At 41.3% G+C, this 21,436-nt stretch overlaps 1 protein-coding gene across 6 annotated transcripts in view; it reads right to left on the bottom strand.

The window, feature by feature from the left end:
* The window catches only part of Slc4a4 (solute carrier family 4 member 4), a 416,646-nt gene that overhangs the window by 92,448 nt on the left and 302,762 nt on the right, over nt 1-21,436 (bottom strand). For all 6 annotated transcript variants that reach the window (XM_085836838.1, XM_085836839.1, XM_085836841.1 and 3 more), the window contains 4 exons: nt 17,260-17,347; nt 14,437-14,591; nt 13,696-13,809; nt 11,141-11,315 (listed from right to left, as the gene is read on the bottom strand). In XM_085836838.1, coding sequence (XP_085692964.1) covers nt 11,141-11,315; nt 13,696-13,809; nt 14,437-14,591; nt 17,260-17,347 — 532 coding nt within the window. The remainder of the gene's footprint in view (nt 1-11,140; nt 11,316-13,695; nt 13,810-14,436; nt 14,592-17,259; nt 17,348-21,436) is intronic.

Below are 21,436 nucleotides of genomic sequence, written 5' to 3'. Positions count from 1 at the left end.
CCGGCAATCAGGAAATCCAGAGTCTAGACTGTTCTGCCATGAGAGACCCAACGATCTTCAGAATGTCACTTCACTTCTTTCAAGTAATAAAATAAAAGGTGACAGAGCAGAGAAACGGGTTCTGCATTCACAGTCTCCAGGTGCCTTAGACGCTGTATCGAAGTTGTAGTGTAACCTCTAATCTGCATGTTAGATCAGACAGAATATGGGACAAGCCTAGCACAGTCTCTGGTGGCTAAAAGCTTTTTGAATAGCAGCAGCCTCTCATATGCAACATGCTTATTTGGATACAAGATAAAGAAATGGGGCTTGATGATCCCTAAGGTCTCAGCCAGCTGGCTCAGCACCTTGCAGACATAGGGCTATGTGAGCTTACATCAGCTCCACTAGTCACTGCCCTAGAGCCAAGCATCTCTCTGCCAAACCTATGGCTGCCTCGCTGGATCATTACTTGGATCAGAACAGTGGTTCTCAACTTTCCTGATGCTGCAACCCTTTAATACAGTTCCTCATGCTGTGGTGGCCCCTGCCCCAACCATACAATTGTTTTGCTACTACTTCATAACTGTAATGTTGCTACTGTTATATCCTGTAATGAATATGCAGGATGCAGAGGAGGAGGAAGAAGAAGGAAAGTGGAGCAGAATCACATGGCCTGAAGAAACTGCAAGCTCTAAGGGGTCTCCTAGATGTGGAAGATGGTAGTGTAGTGGTAGATCTGCCCAATCTAAGCACACAACATGTATTCATGTTACTTGAGTTGTGTTTTCATTGCCGGGGCATATTTGGATTGGAGATTTACGGCAACAATCTGATATGTAGGGTATCTGATACACAACCCCCAAAGGCGTCATGACCCACAGGCTGTGAACTGATGGATTAAATGGAACAGAACTCCCGGCAGAGTGGAACATGAAGTAGATATGTAAGATTAGGTCTCTTCCCTGTGCCTTCTCAACCCCTTCATCACACTCAGGAATTATTACTTCTTTTACCTTCAAAACAGGAAGAAGGAAGGCTGGAAGGATTGGCTTAAATAGAGATGAGTCCTTAGTAGGGAGGGGCGGGGTTTCTTGAATTCTGCATTAAAATATAGATACCTTGGGGGCAACACTATGGCCGGAAGAGTTAATTCCTACATTAAAATGGATGCTTCTAACCAAAACAAAACAGTCTATTTATGTTACAGGATCCAAATCAAAACTCTCACACAAAACAACTTGCAACTGTTTCTCTGCTTGCATGAGGGTGTGAAATTTAACCCAAGATAGCCTCTGCTTCTCAAAACAGCCAGAAAAAGTAGAACGTGTCTCAAACCTTCAAAATCAAGCATACAGAAATATAAACCATAGGAGGAAGAGTCAAAAGAAATGTTCAAATGCAGCTGAGTTGAAAGGTCAGCATTTCGTGACTTTAAACTACTTTGAGTGGCATGACCCGCATGGCAACGTAAAGCAAGGGCTCAGGAGAGTCGAACATTACACATTAAAGATGCCTTTACCTCATTGTAATATATCTTGACATGACACCACAAAATAACGTTTGTGACTTTATATCCTGTTTTAGTAAGGACCATATCGTTTTGGTTCACAATTGTTAACCTGTAAAAGAGGGCTTGCTTGGCAGCCATAAGAGAAAGGGAAGAAACAGCATAAAGGCTAAGAAACACACCAGATTTTCTGTTTCTTAGACAATTTGCAAACTAGTAGAACTTAGAAAATAAAAGATTTCAGTTGTATTCAATAACAGTGCTATTCACCAATACCACTGTGATATGACAAGCTTTAAAAATGTGTTTTTAAATTTCTATTCATAAAGAGAGAAAATTTAGCTCATGTTTGGGATGAGTTACATGAATGGTACAGCCTGCCGAATAATAAAATTGAATTTATGTAGATGAGTCCTTGAATCTGAAGTTTAGCCAAGGAAAAGAAACCAAGCAGCTGATGCCACAAGAAACAGTAAGGCAAATCCGGCTCAACCACAATGTTTACTGGTGTGTGTGTGTGTGTGTGTGTGTGTGTGTGTGTGTGTGTGTGTGTGTGTGTTTAAGCAAAGGTCTTGGTTTGTAGCTCAGCCTGACTTCATTGTTGTCTAGGCTGAAATCAATCTCATGCCTACCTTCACCTTCTGAGTGCTGAGACCTGTAAGGATTTTAATGTCATGTCCCAGCAGAAGCTAAATCCCATTATTAAAAGTAAGTTAAGAATGACACAAGTGGGATGGGAGAAGCAGCCCAGCAGTTAAGAACACACATTTGCTCCTGCAGAGAGCCTGGATTCAGTTCCCAGAACCCACATGGTGCCTCATGACTTTCTGTAACTCCAGTTTCAGTGGGTCAGAAATACCCCCCTGGCCTCTGCAGACACCGGGCACGCATAGGATGCACACATGCAGGAAGCACACACACACACACACACACATTAAAAATAAAGAAAAAAATTCTAAGAAAAGAAAGAATGCAAGTCTTGAGGTCAAATTCGGGTCACATGAGAATTACTTGAGAAAGTTCATATGTGTTGATTCGTTTGTTATATACTCATCCTTCAGATGAAGCCTAGAGAATGAACTTTCAGAGCTCCCAGGTGATTCTCCTGAGGTCCAAGTTGGAGGTACACCCATTGGACATCTCCCTTCATCCTTCACAAGAGAGTACGAGCTGGTTACACACACCACACATCGGCAATGGGGGAAGGGTGGCTGGTGAGCCTTTGTTTTTAATCCCACAATGAGGCAGCCTCATCCTCTGTCCTGGACAAAGGAAGCACCCAAGATCGGCATGGTCATGCCCCCTGCTGTTATGCTTGTCATAAACAAGATTTCAGGCCACACTGGCAGCAGGAACTAAATAATCAGGGAAGACAAACTACATCTCTGTTTGAGAAAAAAATGTGAGCTCAGGATATCAGCAAGAGAGTTTGAACTCTCTGGGAATAGAATGAGGGGCAAGATAGAGATGCCTTCTGTTCTTTGAAGAGCTGTGAACATGTATGTGAAACACCCAATTCTAGTCTAACACTACACAAAAAATCAATTCCAGATGTACAAAACAACTAAACGAGGACATAAAAGAGCTGAAGTATGTGGGGAAATATTTTTCTAATCTTTAGGGGGAGAAGCCTTTTTAAATATAGCGTGCAAACAAGAAACAAGGGTAGGGGAAGGCTTGAGTGCTAAAGTTAAAATCTGTACAGCCAGAGACGCCACACACACAGTTAAAAGACATTGTGGCATTAGAAAAACACTTAGTAAATCTTTGCCAAATAAGTAAAGGAAAACACCTTTATTATACAGGGAGTTAAGAAGAGAAATTAAATGTCCCCAAAGGAGAATATACCAAGAATACAAGCACAGGGAAGGATGGATGGTCGGTGTCAATGTGGACGAATACCCAGGCTCATTAAAACAACAGGAGTGAGAGCAAATCAAAACAAGCCATTCAATACACAACATAACAAAAGTGAGAATCTAGGGTGAAAAGGTGGGCAAGTGGGTACTCCTGCCCACTATTGGTAGAAATATGAATTAGGATAGCCTTTATGAGTATAATTTGAAATAAATAACAACTATAATCAATATATTGCATAATAATTTTGCTAGGGACTTACCTTAGGGAGATAATTATATATAATAAATATATAGTTGATGATCACTGTATTCTTTATAAAAGAGAAAACTGGGACAAACTGAGAATATAAGTTTATTAAATAAATTATAGTGCATATATCATGTGATAGCCACTAGAATTATGTTAAAGAACCTATTAAAGTAGGAAATGCCCACAAAATATAAATGTTATAAAATAAGAATATATAACCTAATTTATATAATATCCTACATATTTATCTACCTGTGTATATATATTTTGCAATATGTATGAAAAGATATAATGAAAATGTCATATTGGAGAAGCTATTTTCAAAATAGCCATAAGTTAAAAAATGATAAATTTTTACTTTAGCATCATTTGTGATGCCCTATCTTATCCAAATGACTTTAATTTTCTGATCATCAAACAAACAAAGCTGACAAACATCTTTCTAATAAAAAAGTACCAATGACTTAACTTCTGTCAATTAAACTTAACTCAGAACTGCTAAAGCAAGATTTGCATGTGGAGGCGTGTGTGTTCACTCATGCTATGTGCAGGTAAGTGGAGTGTGCATGTGTTTATGTATATACACATGTGGGGGGGGGCAAGGTTGCTGTCAGGAGTCTTCACTGATTATCCACTACCTTATATATTGAGGAAACAACTCTCAACTGTGCCCAGACCTCACAAGTATAGTTACTCTAGCTAGCAAGGATATTCTGTCTCTGCCACCAGATTGCTATCATTACAGGGGATCTGCCATGCCCTCCAGCATCTATGTGTAGGGATCAGCAGCTCTTGAGATCTCAACTGCAGCTCTCAATACTCTCAAGACACACACTTTAGCCACTGAGACATCTTCTTAGCCTGTAAAACATGTTTTGAAAGCTAACAGTTCCTTTCTAGAACCTTGTAAGCAAGATGGATTTCTTCCTCTGTCACTAAACAGGCTTGCTTACTTGGGCTGACCAAAAAATCTGCTTTGCATGTGGAAGCTACAATATGCTGCTATATGGTTGATAAGTTTTTGTGTTTCCTACTTCTCAAGGAAAAGCATTTCAGTGCCAAAGAGCAACAGTCAGACATCCTAATATTATTGTCTATTTCTCCGTAAATTATCAGTTCCTGCCAATCCCGCTGCTGCAAGCTATGCATGACAGGCAGTGCAAAGAAGCACCTTTCTCACCGACACAGAAAGGACACTTTTCCAACTTGAGCAGATTGGTGAAAATCTCTCAGCACAGCAGAATGTTAAAATAAAGCCTCAAATTTGGAGATGCCAGCTAAAAATGTTCCTTATTATGAGACAAGTTCTCTTAAAATGTGCTCTGTTAGGCTCCATAAATATCACGAATTTCACAGAATGCTAAAAATCTTACTGCACTCTTTTGCTAAAAGGTTTGTGAAAATAGGATTATATTTACTCCTGGAAAAAAAATGAAGATGGCTTTCTTCACTCAGTCTTCACTCTAGACTATGCTTAGTCATTCACAATCAAATGTACACTTCCATTAAAATATGTTCTCTGTATGCTAGAGAAGAACAATTCTTAAATAACACAGGGCCTGCCACCAAGCCTCCTCGAAGATTCCTTACCCTAACACCCTCCTCAAAATCTAAGTGATTACTCATTGTGTTAGCAAAGAAGTATTTTCTTTATAGGACTACCAACTGAGCCTAGGGCTTTCTCCAACGTTAATCAAGTGCTCTACCACCGAATTATTTCTTCAATTCTTCGTTTACTTTTATTTTAAGGTAGAGTCTTATTAAGTTGCTCAAGCTGTCCTTGAACTTGAAATCCTCCTGCCTCAGCCTCCTGAGTAGCTAGAATCACATCCCTGTGCCATCAGGCCCAACTCCATATAATAGCTCTGAAAATGAAAAATGCTTAACTGTAATAAATAGTGGACTGTATATATATATATATATATATATATATATATATATATATATATATGGAGTGTGCATGTGTTTATGTATATACACATGTGGGGGGCCCAAGGTTGCCGTCAGGAGTCTATATACACTAAAGACAAATTTTAAGTATCTAAATAAGCAGAGAAATATACTTGTTTGGTAACCAAGAATGTAAATATGATAGCATGAATGGTGTCATGGTTTAATTATGGAGGGGATAAGATTTCAGAACAGTGAGGCCAAAAACCATTTCCTTACTATATGGCAATGAAAGTCAAGAATCAACTGGATGGGATTTACCCAGAGGGATAAGTGATGCACCATTCTCAAACGTGAGGAACTGACAGTCCTCTATACTCTAATAAAGAGAAATGGGCACAAGTTGAGGTTGGGTTCTACAGGAATGTAAGGTTGACCCTTGGCAACATAGTTCAGTTGCTCCAAGAAACCCAAGCTAAATTATACTGCCCACACTTATTTATATACGAAATTTGTACATGTCCTCTTGGTAAGCCCCAGCATCTTCTAAGGGTTTCCTGATTGACAAAATATATCTGCTAACATTGGGGAAGGCACAGAGTTATTTGTGCTGGCATTACAATTTTATCAAACTGTCAGCAACTATAGCCTCAACTGCTTTATTCTGAACACAGTTCTATGAGAAATGGTCTTTGCCACTTCAAGATGATCTGTTTCCACAAATGCATGCACACACAAAAGCACAATCATATGTACAAGCATATAAATAGATAAGATACACATATATTTCATAAAAGACATTATAGAGATGATAGATGATGGTAGCTAGATGATAGATAGATAGATAGATAGATAGATAGATAGATAGATAGATAGATAGATTAGATAGATAGATAATGGATGGATAGATGATGGATAGATAGATGATGGATGGATAGATAGATGATAGATAGATAGATAGATAGATAGATAGATAGATAGATAGATAGATAGATGATAGAAAGATAGATAGATAGATAGATAGATAGATAGATAGATAGATAGATAGATACCATGTCCTAAAATTAATGCTTGAAAGCAAATTCTTGTCTTCAAGCAGGCCAGTCCTCTTGAACAGAAGCTGGCAGGAGCATACGCTTAGACAACAGTCACACAGTGAGTCATCTGTGTTTGCACAACATGCTTCTCCCCAGCACCCATGTCTATTTGTAGCCTGACAATAAAGGCCCTAGCCAAACCATCTCTGAGCAGTCAGCCTTTAGAAGCAAGGATGTTATTCTCAGTTGACTCATTGAGCTGCTTGTGTTATGGCGACTAACCTGTTGCCTTATTTGTGAAGGATGGGATATAATTGCAGACACTCAAGTTTGCCCAGTGCTTTCTGGAGTATGCGTTTAGAAAGGTAATTGGAGGTATTACCTACCATACTGGTACCTTGTAGGGACTCAGAAAAAGGTTGCTTCTGTAAGTCTTCTAAATATAAATCCCACCCCCCTAGGGTTCTTAGCTACTTGACTCGCCGCTCTCTACCTCCAGCACATAAAACTCTATCTGTCTAATACATGTTAGGTACTCCATAAACATTTGCAAAGACATAAATTAATGTCTGTCATATACCTATAAAAATGACCTGAGATGTATCATCAAATCCACAAAATATGTTGTTGTCCCAGTGACAAGTCAAAAAGGCTCCTGCCTAAGGGATAAACATTCATCAGGTAAGATGCAATACATGAGATAGTTTCCACGTGTCAAATCAGCTCACTCTCTAGTTCTTAAAACACACTCACACAAAAACTATTTATTAACGTTCCACTCATTTTCTACGCTCTCTTTTCAGTGTTTCTGCTACAAACTTTGGCTCCTGCAAGCCTTCTAGGAGAAGGACTTTGCCAGGGTAGCTTTTAAGGAGGAAAAGCTTCATTATGCAAGAGAAGTGAAGTATGTTTCGGTAATTTCACTCACAAAAAAACTTTAGAATTCTACCTATATTAAGTTTCAACAGAATTATCAATGATGATTATAAAGTAATAACAAAGTATGTCTAAAAATATCCTCATGTGTCTGTATGGCTTTGAGTCATCAACTGTCCAGCCTAATATTCAGGAGCATTGTTTAACAGACTGAAGCTCTAACCCCTTCATACATCCCCTGGCATCTTCAGAACCAGAACATAGCCAGGAATTACCCAGACAATATACAGTGGGGAAAAATTCCCATCATACCTATTTATATTATACAACAAAGTCTACTACCCCAGGGACTCATTCAAATAGAAACCGATTCATACAAATGTTACCAAAACAAACTTGTCCAAACTTCTCCTCTGTTCTTAGATGCTCCATTCTAAAGCTAAATCTGGGGTGGAGATTTGGCTAAGTCCTAGAGCACTTGCCCAGTGTACGGGATAGGTTTTTTAATCAACTTCACACAAGCAAAGTCATCTGAGAGGAGGAAACTTCAACTAAGAAAATGCCACCATAAGACCTGACTGTAGGCAAGCCTGTAGGACCTTTTTTAAATTAGTGATTGATGGGGGAGGTCCCATCTATTGTGGTAGCACAACCCCTGGGCTAGTGGTCCTGGGTTCTATGAGCAAGCCAACAGTAGCAAGCTAGTAACCAGCACTATGTCATGGCCACTGTATCAGCTCCTGTCATCAGGTTCCTGCCTTGTTTGAGTTCCTGTCATCTTCCTTTGGTGATGATCAGTAATGTGGAAGTGTAAGCCACATAAACCCTTTCCTCCTTGCACTTCTTTAGTCATGTTATTTCATCACAGAAATAGAAACCCTAACTAAGATGCCCAGCGTGTTGAAGGCCCTGAATCAAACTATACACACATTACACATATTACACACATTCTCTCTCTCTCTCTCTCTCTCTCTCTCTCTCTCTCTCTCTCTCAAAAATCCATACAACTAAATCTGACAAGATGGTAAAGATTATATTTCAAAGAGGCATTAAATGCACATCTAGGAAGATTACACTGCCACTCTTTCCATGAGAAGAAGAATAACCACAAACAGAAATTAGTTTAGTTTAGATGTCTCTGCATGAGCACACCTCTGTATCTCCTAACAAAAATTGGTTTTGTTGGTTTTGTCCTTAAGTGCATCCCTCAAACATCATCAGACAAGCCTCTGTATTTGGTGGACAGTAATCAACATAGAGACTCACAACAGGTCAAAGGTGTCTAGGGAGTGCCTAGTCATTAACACTGTATTTTAACACTGTATTTAACAATGCATAACCTTTCCCCCAAAACAGCTTGAACATCATCCAGGAGAGGAAGAAAAACTCTCAGCCAGAGGTTGAAGAACTGGAGTGAAACAGAGTCCTCTGAAAACGAGAGGATGGCTCGACTCTTGAACCCACAGCAGCTGTGGTTGCCTGCTCAATGCTTGCATTAGATCAAGCCATTCAGCAGGCTATCATGGAGACAGGCTCGCTCAAGAGGCTCCATCTGAGGAGTTACTGACAAGGCGATGGCTTCTGGGGTAAGAAGAATCAGTTAAGTTTAAGGAAGTGGCCAACCATGCTTCAGTGGGTGGCCCGAACCCTTGGGTATATGGTCAGTACAAACTGGATTTACAAGGTTATTTTCAAAAGATGTCATGGAGTTGGGAGGTTGCAGGTGGATAGCAGCAGCGAATCTGGGAGAAGCTGAGAGGAGGAAGGGACGCATACAATTAAAATACAGTGTAAGCACGTTCGAAATTCTCAAGAATAAGCATGATTAAAAGCAAAGAAAGAAAGAAAGTAAATACAACAATCTGATAGGTGTTCAATACTGAAATATTTATTTATATAACAAAGCTTTTAATAAACAGCAAAAGCCCCTACAAAAACATTCTTTAAATGCCATAGATGTCTTTGATTTCCTAGGACGGCTGCAAGTGCTAGTTTTATGCGGGCCTCAAGGTGTTTCCTCAATGGTTTTTTTTCCAGCTGGTTTCCTAAATGATCTAACTTAGTGAGCATCCTGTTGTAACCTGGATGAGGGACTGCTGCCGCGCTGGCATCTAGGCCAGTGTTTATAAACACTGTATTACTGTTACAGTTTCACCTTGCCTTATGAAGGAGGACATCCACGGCAGGGGTGGCAACAAAACACACTTGGTCTCTGCAAACCATGCCCAGGGGTGTCATGGAGATTCATGGTCTTTGATCAGCAAAATGCTAATCAGTAGTAATATTTAAGAGCTAAAAGCTCTCACGGAGAGTTTGAATTTTCAGTGCATCTGTGAAAGTCAGAAAACCAAGCAATGATAGGACTACAACCACATGATATAAAAAATAAATGGTGGGCACCTCTTTTCCTGAAGCTGCAGCTTTTAAGGGTGGCCATACTGTGAGGAAGCCCAAGCTAGTCTTGTGGAGATGCCACAAGGAGTGTCCCTAGAACTCAGCTGTTCCAGTCACTCAGGCCTAGGCACTATGTGAGTGGAAACCGTTAGACAACTTCAAGCTCGGGTGGCATCACACTGTAATGTGTAGGAGGAACCAAAGGAAGAATCACTCAGCTGAGTCCGTAACTGCCACATGCATGAAGGGCAGCTTCATATAATGGACAGGCACACTCATATGACTGTGAAACTTACCCCTTAGTACCTGGTACCACGAAAAATGTTACTCTCTCTATCTTATCTTTGCGTTTAGAAAGGAATCGAGAGCATAGATGGATAACTAGAGGCAAAGTAGGAATGTAACAGAAGTCATTTGGGGGAATTAGCTGCATTCACAAACTAAGATGCTGGCTGGTAGGCTGTGTGAATACCTCATGGGTTGGACACTGATGGGACGTGAGTGGAAAGACAGAGTTCGAAAGTGCTTCAACTCACGTTCAGCTCCATTCACTGTGTATTCAGTACTGAGTACAACCCCTACTGTTTCTAATGCCATGATCAACTTTAAGTCATTTCCACAGGTTGTTCTAATTGATCCGGGATGGGGTGGGGTAGGGGTGGGGGGAGCATATGACATCTTTTCTATTATGAAAACCATGGCTATTATTGATGTGAAAGGATAGCAAACACCACCTCCCCAGTAACCAACCAACTGTGGTTGTGATTAACATTAGAACATTAACCCAGCCAGGTCCTTTACAGCTCAAGGGGAGCTGGTCCAGGAACAGAAGACACAACTTCAGCTGGGATTCACTAAAGCTGAATTCTACCGGCAGACATGCCAATCCAGCCTTGAGCAGACCACCCCATTGCTTCATGTGTGCATTTGCTCTTCTTGGAACAAGGACAAAGAGTCAGGTAAGCACACGTCCCCCAAAGAGTGTGATCAGCAAGTGAAAACCAAATACGGCCCATGCACTCCAGATCCTGGAAGCTCCAAACCCAGTCCACCACACAGGATCCAAGCAGCTGAGACGCTTCTGCCCAAATAGAATTATAGAACCGCATTTCCTCCCCTTCTTTCCCCACTTGTGACTCAAGCCAGATTTCATCAAGCTATTTTTGTAATTACTAACATGCTGGAAATACAGCAGCGAGCCAGAAGCAAAGTAAAGTGCAGCATCCAGCAAAAGAAAGACAGTCACGCTGAGTAACTGAAGGGCCATCTGCTCCTCGCCGAGCGGCAGGGGTGAGGAGGACCGTCTGCGCTGGACTATTCGCGTCCTCTCTCAAATCAGACCCACCTGCATGTTGTCGGTGGCGTCCCCGAGCAGGCCTCCAAAAGTGATGGCGTTGGTTACGGTTGCCAGGTAAATGAAGAGAATCGCCGAGAGAGCCTGAATGTTTAAAGCATCATAGAAGTCACTGGCAAAAAATGGTGCTTTCCTCTTTATGTCCTTAATTAATCCACCGCAGAACCTGGGCAGGGAGAGAGCAAACATGTGAGCAAGGGTAAGATAAACCGTCATCAACTGCATCAAGACATAATTCACTAAACCACGAAGATGTTGGACGTAAAGTGCTTGAGTCAATGACCAGATACTATTTAAGACATTCTCGTTTAGATGAGACAGAAAAAAAATGTGAAGAAATATTATATTCTCCTTTGTCCTTTTTTATTTTTCAGTTGCTAGAATAGGCCCAACGTTTCCCAAAGATTGTCTAGTTGGTCTTTAGATGAGAGCACTGAGTAGATAAATTACAATTTTTCCATTCTCCAAAAGCAAACATCCAAGTACATCACATTTTAAGTAAAGCCCCTTAAGACGATGTCGCAATGTCATTTCACCCTACGCTGTAAGGATGAGACCCGTGAGGCCCACACCCTCTCTTATTATTCCGTGTCCTGGGGAAACAGCATTGAACCACACAGGCTCTGAAGTTCTGACACCATGGGGTTTACTTCTGGGAAACCGGATAGACAGGATGGTACGTAAGTAAAAATCATGGAAAATTTAAGTGGAGGTGGTAATTACATCGTTCTAGAGAAGACGCAGTGAAAAAATTACAGATAGATAGCAAGAGTGGGCCTCTGAGAATCAGAATTTGGAATAAGGACCCAAAGGCACAAAGTGAAGAAGGCATGAAGGTGTGTGATAGACAAAGGTTCAGGCTGAACCCAAGCACCAGCCTACTTTACTTCTAAGAGAAAATCTTGAGCCAGCCTTCTCCAAAGTGCCCCTTTCTATACCCTGACATCTCAGCCTCAGCCAAGCTGAGCATCCCACTTCAGTACCTGTGATACACAGAGGGTTGTGCACCTACTAAATGAGTGTGGAAAGGAGAGAGATGGAAGAAGGAAAGGACAGTCGGATGCAATTCCACAGCTCATATCTGGCCCGTAAAGAGAATGTGACAATGGTTTCCCTAGTGAAAATAATTTATAAAGAACTGTAGCCACGCACTACATCATGACAGCAAGGTTAGTAATGGACCATGTGTGTGTTTGTGGCCTCACAGGACCTAAAATGATACTATCACAAAGAAGCATCATCAGATATGGCAATATTCTCTGGTACAATTCTCTCCCTGTATATCATGGTGATGTGCTGGCATAAGTAAACCTCTTTGACTGGGAGCTATGTAAAAGCATATGATTACACACATGCATAGCTCTGCTACCAGCTCATGTATTTGCAGTACCATACCTTTTATTGTTGCTTTAGTTAATATTCCTTCTACTTGTAAAAGTATACTGTAAAACAAAATGCCATGTTAAGCTGCCACTGGCCTCGTACATGTCATCTTCATCTTGTCTTTTGACTACATTCAGAGGCCACACTGAATAAGTGGCTAATGCCCTCAGATTGGTCTTCGTACCCTTTATAATGTTTGCATGATGACCAAAGACGGAGTTCTAGACTCTATCCCATCATTAATTAATACAGAAGGTGGGGAGGGTTTTAGTCAGAGGAAAGGAAACAATTTCTTTTTTACTTTAGAGGAGAAACTGAAGTGGGTGACCAGCAGAAGGAAATAATTTCATTTCAATCATATTCAATCACATATTAAAATGTCATATTTTTATATTTTTAAAGATCTGCAGTAACTTCTACATCTTCCTGAGATGAGTCTCATATTAACAATTTCACTTAACCTTCCCCACCCTCCCAAATCATCTTATAATAGAGAATCGATGATCACAGTAAAAAGGTAACTGAAAGGTTCTTGGGAATCAGAATTGTTGACACTGAGACAGGGCAGTGGCCTGCACACCATCCCTTTCCACGTGACACACTTTGGAGTAAGTGTTCATGGAAGGGATGGTACCATGAAAGCCACACAGGATACCTATTCAATCTTCAGTCATCCCGTTCTCACTCACATAAACTTAGCCCTCTCTGTATCATCCTATCAGTGGCTCTGTTGGCCACACTGCCCGGATGTCAGTCTCCCGGGCGCTCTAGGCCTCTGTCCCTAATTCACCCTTCAGGACTTCCTTTGAATGTTTCCTTTATGTACAGGGTCCACTCAGATCTCTCTGTCTAAAACTATACTACTATTCATCACCAAAGTGCCTACTTTTTTCCTTTCATTTCCCTCATAAACCCATTGGTGCATTCATTTATTTGTTTAAGATTCCTCCCCCATCTCTACAAAATGAGGCCCGGATGGGCAAGGCATTCATATACTGCTCTATTCCCAGTGACCTTGACTAACAGATGTGCTATAAATATTCGTTCGCTGACCAATGGAACAAACCAGCAAAGAAAACACTGAAAGTGAATTGAGAACAAGGAAGGGAAATTTAGATCTAAGGAAAACCTTATCATGAATGGCAAAAGGTTCCTGCAGTTACCGGCCAGTTCTCTGTAGTTCTTCACAGTCACCGTGTCCTCCTCCTCCGTGGCCTCCATCATGAGGTGTGTCCCCATTCATCTGAACATTCTCTCCACCTGAATACATATTCTTTCTGAGCAAGACAACAGGGTGCAAGTAGGCATTAGTTTATTGTGCACATTTGCTTTCATGGCTGTAGGTGTGCTTTTAAAGGCAGAGAATGAAGCCTTCTCAGAAAACAACCATGATTTCTTATTTTTTGCTAACAGGTAATTCTTACAGTGTTCTATCTAGTGGAAAGACAGATGGCTGGGTCAACAAAGAGTTTAACTTATTGCACACTTATAGGAATGAAGAGGAATGAAACGGTTCCGCCTGGGGAATAACAGATTTTCAGGACCCAGTTTCTCCTCAACTACTGTACTAGACTGTTTAACCTGCTTAGCCTAAAGGGCTCTTCTTGAGTAAAGTGATCTTTCCACAGACACAGGCAGAATGTCCCCTAAGCATCCCCAAAGAACAGTGGTGACACTTTCTAACATTATGAGCTACGTGCAATTATTAAGGTGCATCAGAGCACATAACACTTATTTTACAGTGCCAAGTGAATGTTACGCTAAGACACACCAACTCATCTGAGGCAAAATATCCATGGAATCAAGGACAATCACAACATAACCTGGCTCTACTTATTTTCTGAAATGCAACCTCGTCAGGGGCTTGACACTCCCCGAATACTGCCAAGTGCATCGCAACTTACCTTTTGTCAGATGATGGGAGACTCTTTGGAGGCTCTATTCTGATTGCGGGGTCCCATTCCCCAGGTGGAAGGACAATGACTTCATCTAAGAACTCATCAATGCCAGCAATCAGGTCGTGTCTGTCTTTTGCTTTGTAAGCGATGTCGTGGAACACCTGAACAGCGAGAGAAGTGCTTAGCCAACGAGCCAACTTTCTGAATGCCTCACAACACATCACAGCTGAGCAACACACCCATGGTGTGCCCTGACACTCCCATAGCCGCTCGCTCATCTTCCTCCCTATTCAGTGTACTGAGGGGTACAGGTTATGATCTCAAAATCTAAGTAAAGGCTTGAAGAGATGGAATTTTAAGGATGGGTTCCCATCCAAATTCTCACAGTCGCAGTAAGAGCCAGCTGAAAAATGTTTTCAAGATCTTTACTGAAAACTAGTCTCGGAATTAAATATTAGTGTGAGAACAAGTGCACACTGACTATTAAGTCAGGATAAGGAACCTCTGTGCTGCTGAAGGACAGAAGCAACTCCTGCAAGTTGTCATCTGACCTTTACGTGTGTGCCATAGTATGTGCACCTACACACACACACACACACACACACACACACACACACACACACACACTGCAGTCCTCTAACAATGGGAGTTATTCAAAAATCAAAGAAGAAAGCCAGAGTTATATCAGCAGAAAGGACAGGGGTTGAAATTAGTGCTCACATGTCTTCATTTTAGCAAGATAATTCATCAAAGGCAAGACAGGGTCTAAATGAGAAATGTCTTGTGCATTTGAGCACTCAGTCTCCAGTGGGTCGCAGTTCCAGTTTAGGGAAGTAGGAAGCATAGCCTTCCTGGAGGGAGTATGTCACAGGGTGCAGACTGTGAGCTTAAAGCCCCACTCTACGCTTCACTTTTTTCCCTCTACATTGTGCTTGAGGTTGATGATGTGAGACCTTAGCTCCCTGCATCTTCGGCCATGCCTGCCACCACTGCCTGCGGCCTGCCGCCTGCCACGGTGCCTCCTCCCCACTGTGGTGGTGATGGACTCTTATCCCTATGGAGTTATGAACCTAAGTAAATGTGTCCATTTTCCTATAAGTTGCCTTAGTCATGGTGTTTTAACACAGCAACAGAAGCAACTGAGGCAGACAGCAAAGCCGCCATGTCTTTTATCCATGTCAAAGGAGAGGTTTCAGAATGCCATACAATCCTTTTCTTCAGTGCCCCATTCTTCTGAGCCAATCTGAAGGTCTTCACAAAGTCAAGCCTTTTATCTTTATAAGTTTATTTCTTTTTCTTATCCAGAAGAGAATGTTGCCCCTCCTGTTCAACACCCTGAACTTATGCTAAGTCTTTCTACTATATCTCTTCTCCTAGAATATCACTTTTAGGTGTTATCAGGCAATTAGCACTGGTTTGGGGGTTCTGGGTTTGAGGAAGAGGCAACACACAGGACAACTACTCCCTCTGCAGCACACACGCCGTCTCCTGGCTCATTCTCTCTGGCAGATATAGAGAATCATCAATACATATCGGCACTGTCAACCAATGAGATGTAAGAGAAGGAAACCTGTAAAGTACCTGTTGAAAGAAGCCCTTGTCGACATCAGAGGACCACTCTGCACCCATCACAGGCACTCTAAAGCATTCTTACTTTATATTAGAAATGAATTTTAAAAGAAAAAAAAAAGCTATCAATACACATAATTAAACAAATTACCCAACTGAAATGAGGGAAATAAATGTTCCCTGGAATAGAATGGCAGCGCTGTCCTTTATTCCACAGGGGAAAGAACCTCCAGTTCTACACTTGACAGGGAAGACTGACAAACGAAGCCATGGTACAAACAGCACTCTGAGACACAGTGATGCAGAACGCCAAGAGAGCAGCTGATGTCCCTGTACTTCAGTGGCATTTCTTCTACCATAGACTAGTTCAGAATTTGATCATAACTAAATTAAATATGCTTACTGATAGAAAAGCTACTGTACACGTGGATAAGATGTCAACTCTAAAGCACTAGCTAGAAACAGTATCTAATGTACCACAGATGTACACTGTGCCTCCCCAGAAAATACAAGCCATAAAAACAAATACATTCTGATAGCTAAAAATTATCTATCATCTGCTTTATTATGCATTGTTTGATAAAACTCATCATTTCTCAAATAATATTCGGACATATGAGTTCAGAGATGTGATCAATTATTTTAAGAGATAAAGTTAATAGAATAACCTTGAGCTTGTCCAGCAATATTTAAACATCAGTTTTAACAACTGAAAATACATAAGGACCATATCAAGGCAATTGCACACTGGTCATTTTAGACAGTAACAATCTGTTGGTGTTGAGAACATTCAAAATCCTCTTTATTAGTTATTTTTGCAACATATAATCAATTGTTGTTAATCATCACTGCCTACTGTGTCTCAGATCATTCCAAAGTGTATAACTGAATTAAAATTTCACATAGTAACCTGTAAAGAGCAAAACTATATGTAATTCATTTAGTTCAGATTTTTAAGAAATTTAGAATATTTTATAGATACTTTTGCTTAGGAAAAATGGAAATGTATTTATTACTATATATTTTTAGAACCTAACACAAAACCAAAACATGTGCCTTACACTTTTGGGAAGCTGTCCTACCTAAAAAAGAATGACCTAAGAATGATTGTATGTTATTATGTGAAGTACCTCATAGCCATATAAGTCTAACAGAAAAAACAAAAACAAAAACAAAACAAACAAACAAAAAACCTAACAGTCAATTCACAGTTTAGATCAACATAAATAAGATAACCACACATCCACCCAGCTCCCCTACCTCGTCAGACATCAAGGTGGCGATGGCTCTTCCAATCTCATGGTAGGACTTGGCTTTCCCCTTTGGACCTAAGAGAATGAACAAGAACCTAATGGAGAAGGAGAGAAGCAAAAATTGTAATACACATTTGGTCAAACTGAGAAATCGTTATCCTGATTCATCACGATGGTTCTAGAGATCGACTTTAGTGTGTGTGTGTGTGTGTGTGTGTGTGTGTGTGTGTGTGTGTGTGTGCATGAGTGTGAATTCATGTGCACGTGGAGGTCACAGGTCAGGTGTCTTCCCGAATAGCGCTTCCCCTTAGGTTTTGGGATGGCCTTTCACATTTTACCTGGACCTTACAGATGTAGCCAGACTAGCAATCCCCAGGGATCCTCCTGCTTTTGCCTGTTTAGTGGTGGGATTACAGGCACATACCGCTGCACCCAGTTTATTACATGGATATTAGAGAACTTAGACCCTCACATTTGGGAAGCAGCACTAGCTGGTCTGAGCATTCTTCCCAGGCCCTAGAACTCACCTTTACACTGAAGAAAGATGTAATTCTAAGGGATTACAAAAAGATATTCCTTAACACCATCACAAGGTTTAACTGAGGGAGAAACCCAAGAGCCTTCTTCATTGAGCAGGAAGAGTTACTTATCCATTTCACAAACTGTTGATCGCTCTGTGTTAAACTTTTCTTTGTCTTCATTTCTACTAACTTTGGAATCTGTGGTGCAACTGTGACATTGCTGACATTGACTGCAAGGACTTAGTACATTTTCTGATTTCTCTGACTTCCCAGTACCTAGTATGGGCAGTGACAACCGCTCGTCTCCATATTTTTAGGAAACACTGCTGCTATTCAGCTGAGTGGGATTCAGCGAAAACCAAACCTTCACACGTGATGCACACGCGGATAGGAAGGTGCGAGAAGCATGAGAGACATAAAAAACTTAAGTACCATTCACAGACAGTGAAAAGCCCTTATGAGTATCCTCATTTCCTTTTCTGAACTTATTTTCTTGATAATGTAAAGAGCATTGCTCCAGAGCAAATACATCCTGATATAATCAATGATGAACTATAATCAATGATGAGCTGGTCGTTTTGGACGATTTCCATCTCTCACCATGAAGGAGAAGCTGTGTCTCCACTAAGGAAGACAGAGCCTGATAAGTAAGAAAGATGTACAAAAGGTAACACTGGGTGAATCCCTGCTTCCCCGTTGCTCATGCATTACCTAACAGGGAGAAAAGAAAGACCACACACACAAGAGCATCATATGTCTGCACGGCTTCAGAGAGCCTGCAAAGCACACCTGTCGCCTTATTCAGATTCCCACACAGCCTTCTGCAAAACAGAGCTCACCCTGTTCAACAGCGAGGAATCTGGGGGTGGAGAAGATGGTAGGTGAGCTCAAGGTTTGTGTCTAGCAAAGGACAGGGCTGAGCACAGAGCTCAGGGGCTGAACAGGAGGCTGCTATGAGTGACACTCGGGGTGAACCTGCAGTGTCAAAACAACACAATCAGAATGGCAGAATGTGGGTCCACGGGCATCTCAGATTCCATCCCTCCCTTAATGACTGTGGCGTGTCACCTGTTCTTCGGATGCGCTGGGGCTGTGATTCATCAGACAAAACCTATCCAGCAGGCATTTTCATGCATGGCTCTTGGGAAAAGAATTGTGGATTCTCATGTAGCCACGGACAAGAGCTGATGGCACCAGGAACCGTGTAATAGTTTACTTCACTGAATTTTACTTCTATTTATTTAGTTCCCTAACTCACTTTAAAAAGAAAAGGACTGACATCAGAAGCTCTGCAAACGAATGTCACCATCTACTCCAAAAAATGGTCCTAACGTACAAGTACTTTTTTCTTCATTTGTAAAATTTACTCCAAAGATTTTCTTAAAAAAAAAAATCAGGAATCAAAACTATAACTAATGTTCTTAAAAGTTTGAATATTCAGATCTTATTATCAGAATAACCATAAAACCACCCAGCATGTATCTGCTGAGAGCCTGTCCCTTAGCGGAGGTGAGGCTCACTGTCAAGGGCTGTCACGGTGAAGGACATAGCAAAGAGAACTGGTGATTCTGAAAGCCTGCCCAAGAGAGAACGCGGTTACTATCAAAGCCACACTTTCGTTCTCCCAACACTTCCACTGATGCTTGGATACAACAATAAACTAACCTAGGTGGCAGCACAAAGTCCATGGTGGGTCCTAAAGGGAACACTCATTATTCTTAGAACAATGCATGCAAAGCCACTAAGGTGAAGTCGCATTAAGGAAAGTTAGTACTGGTTACATTTACTAAGTCTACTTGCCTGCCTACAGAGGGTCATGCATGGCAGAAATGGCAGTTTTAGGCTAAACAGGCAGATGTGGGTATCATAGAAGAAAACTGTCTTGACAGTGGCTCCTTTGTTTAGTATATGTGAGCTGTATTTCCCTTGTCTGGGCCTTTTTATTGTTTTGATGTATCTAAATATTAACTTTCCAAATAATACACAATCCCTAACACCTTGCCAGGGCCACTTTGTGCGTCTTCCACCACTTTCTAATATCCCCACGTGAATATAGCTTATAAAAGCTCAGTCTGAAAACTGATTCGTAGATTCACTCTCAGGTTGTACATAAGGCAACCAAACCTAATTGAATATTGTGTTCTCTGTGAGGAAACACTCTTGATCGACAACAGTCTACAAACGTGGAACTAGGCAGGGAGGAGGTAACTGGGCAAGCGTTTTTAACAGAGTGATGGAGCTACCAAGTTAGCACAAGGGCATACATTTTCTATAAAACATTTACTGTTTGGTCTTTGCACCATAATCCCAAAGAAAGAACGGAAGTGATAAATTAGTGTAGTGATAGCTATAACACATACTAAAACAATAAGTCAGGGTGCAAAATATTATATTGGCTCAATAACCCAGATGGAAAGATATCTTGGTTAAGACAAAAAGACATTTCTTCATTATGAAATGTCACCAGGTGCCAAGTAGAAACAATACAGTTAAGAGCACTTCAGAGATCTACTCCCTGAAAGTAGCACAGGAGGAACACTGGGCATAGTGTGCATCAGGGTCTCACTGTAAGCTAAGAGTTTCACGGGTAGGAACAGAAGGCTGGAGCAGGTTCCAATCCACAGCACCACTGCAATGCCTATGAGGAGAGGGGAGACCTGAGGAAGCCACAGCTGGGAACAACCCTGAAAGCCAAACCCTCTCTGCCCAATGCCCACCCCCTGCCCTTTCACCCTCAGAGAAGCAAAAGCTGTTACAACTTTTACAATGGTTCTACATCCTGCCATGCTCAGCTTTCATAATGTACTGAAATCTTCTTTCACAATACAAGCTGGGTTTTGCCAATGGACAGATGTTTTTTGTTTTGTTTTGTTTTTTAACCCGGAAGCCTTTCTCCTTATTAACGAATTACTAGTGAGCATTGCATTTGTGTGGCCAGAAGGGAAGAGCCCATGTTGACAACTCAGAAGGGAGAAAAGCAAGCTCATGTTACTGGGTTTCTTCTACTCACACTCAACTACCGATGCCAGAGTTAGAATTTAGAATGGCTCCTAGTTGTCTCTAGAGTCTCCAGGAGGCCCCTTCCTACTTGTGCGAATTTTGTCAAGTAACTAATTATGCCTGCAGAGGATGCCTCTGGCACACTTCACAACAAAAAGAAACACCAGATGATTCATGTCCAGAGTGAGTGAGTGGCCTATACTCTCACACTCTCAAGATGATTATAGGCATAACAAGTGCACTATCAGAAAAGGAGTCAGCCTTCCTAAAGCACCCGGTCTGTTTAGAAAGGATGCGCCCCCTGCCTCCTGATAGATCCCAACTGTCTCCTGAAAACCCCCAGCATGTACCCATCCCTTACCCCCTTCTCTGGAACAGCGGTGAATCAAACAACCCATTATGCAGCTTTGGAAGATGTAGCTAAGCTGTAGCCTCTACAATAGACTCATGAGGACCCCACACCATCACTACCACCATACACGCAGTGAAGGACAGACAATCCATAGTGGGGATGCTATCTCAACCCCTCTAAAATACTGTAATGTTGTTAAATAATTAAGTGAAAACTACTTCTCATAGGCAATGCTGGAGAGAAATATTGCACTACTTAAGAATCTAAAGCTCTCTGCCTAGCCTTTTACCTTAGATCAAGATCCAAAGGAG

The sequence above is a fragment of the Mus caroli genome, unplaced genomic scaffold, assembly GCF_978045245.1.
Source record: "Mus caroli unplaced genomic scaffold, Mus_caroli_1 scaffold_4, whole genome shotgun sequence".
NCBI classification, from domain to species: Eukaryota; Metazoa; Chordata; class Mammalia; order Rodentia; family Muridae; genus Mus; species Mus caroli.
The sequence above is the reverse complement of the archived record's forward strand: the minus strand, read 5'-3'. Positions and strand labels throughout refer to the sequence as shown.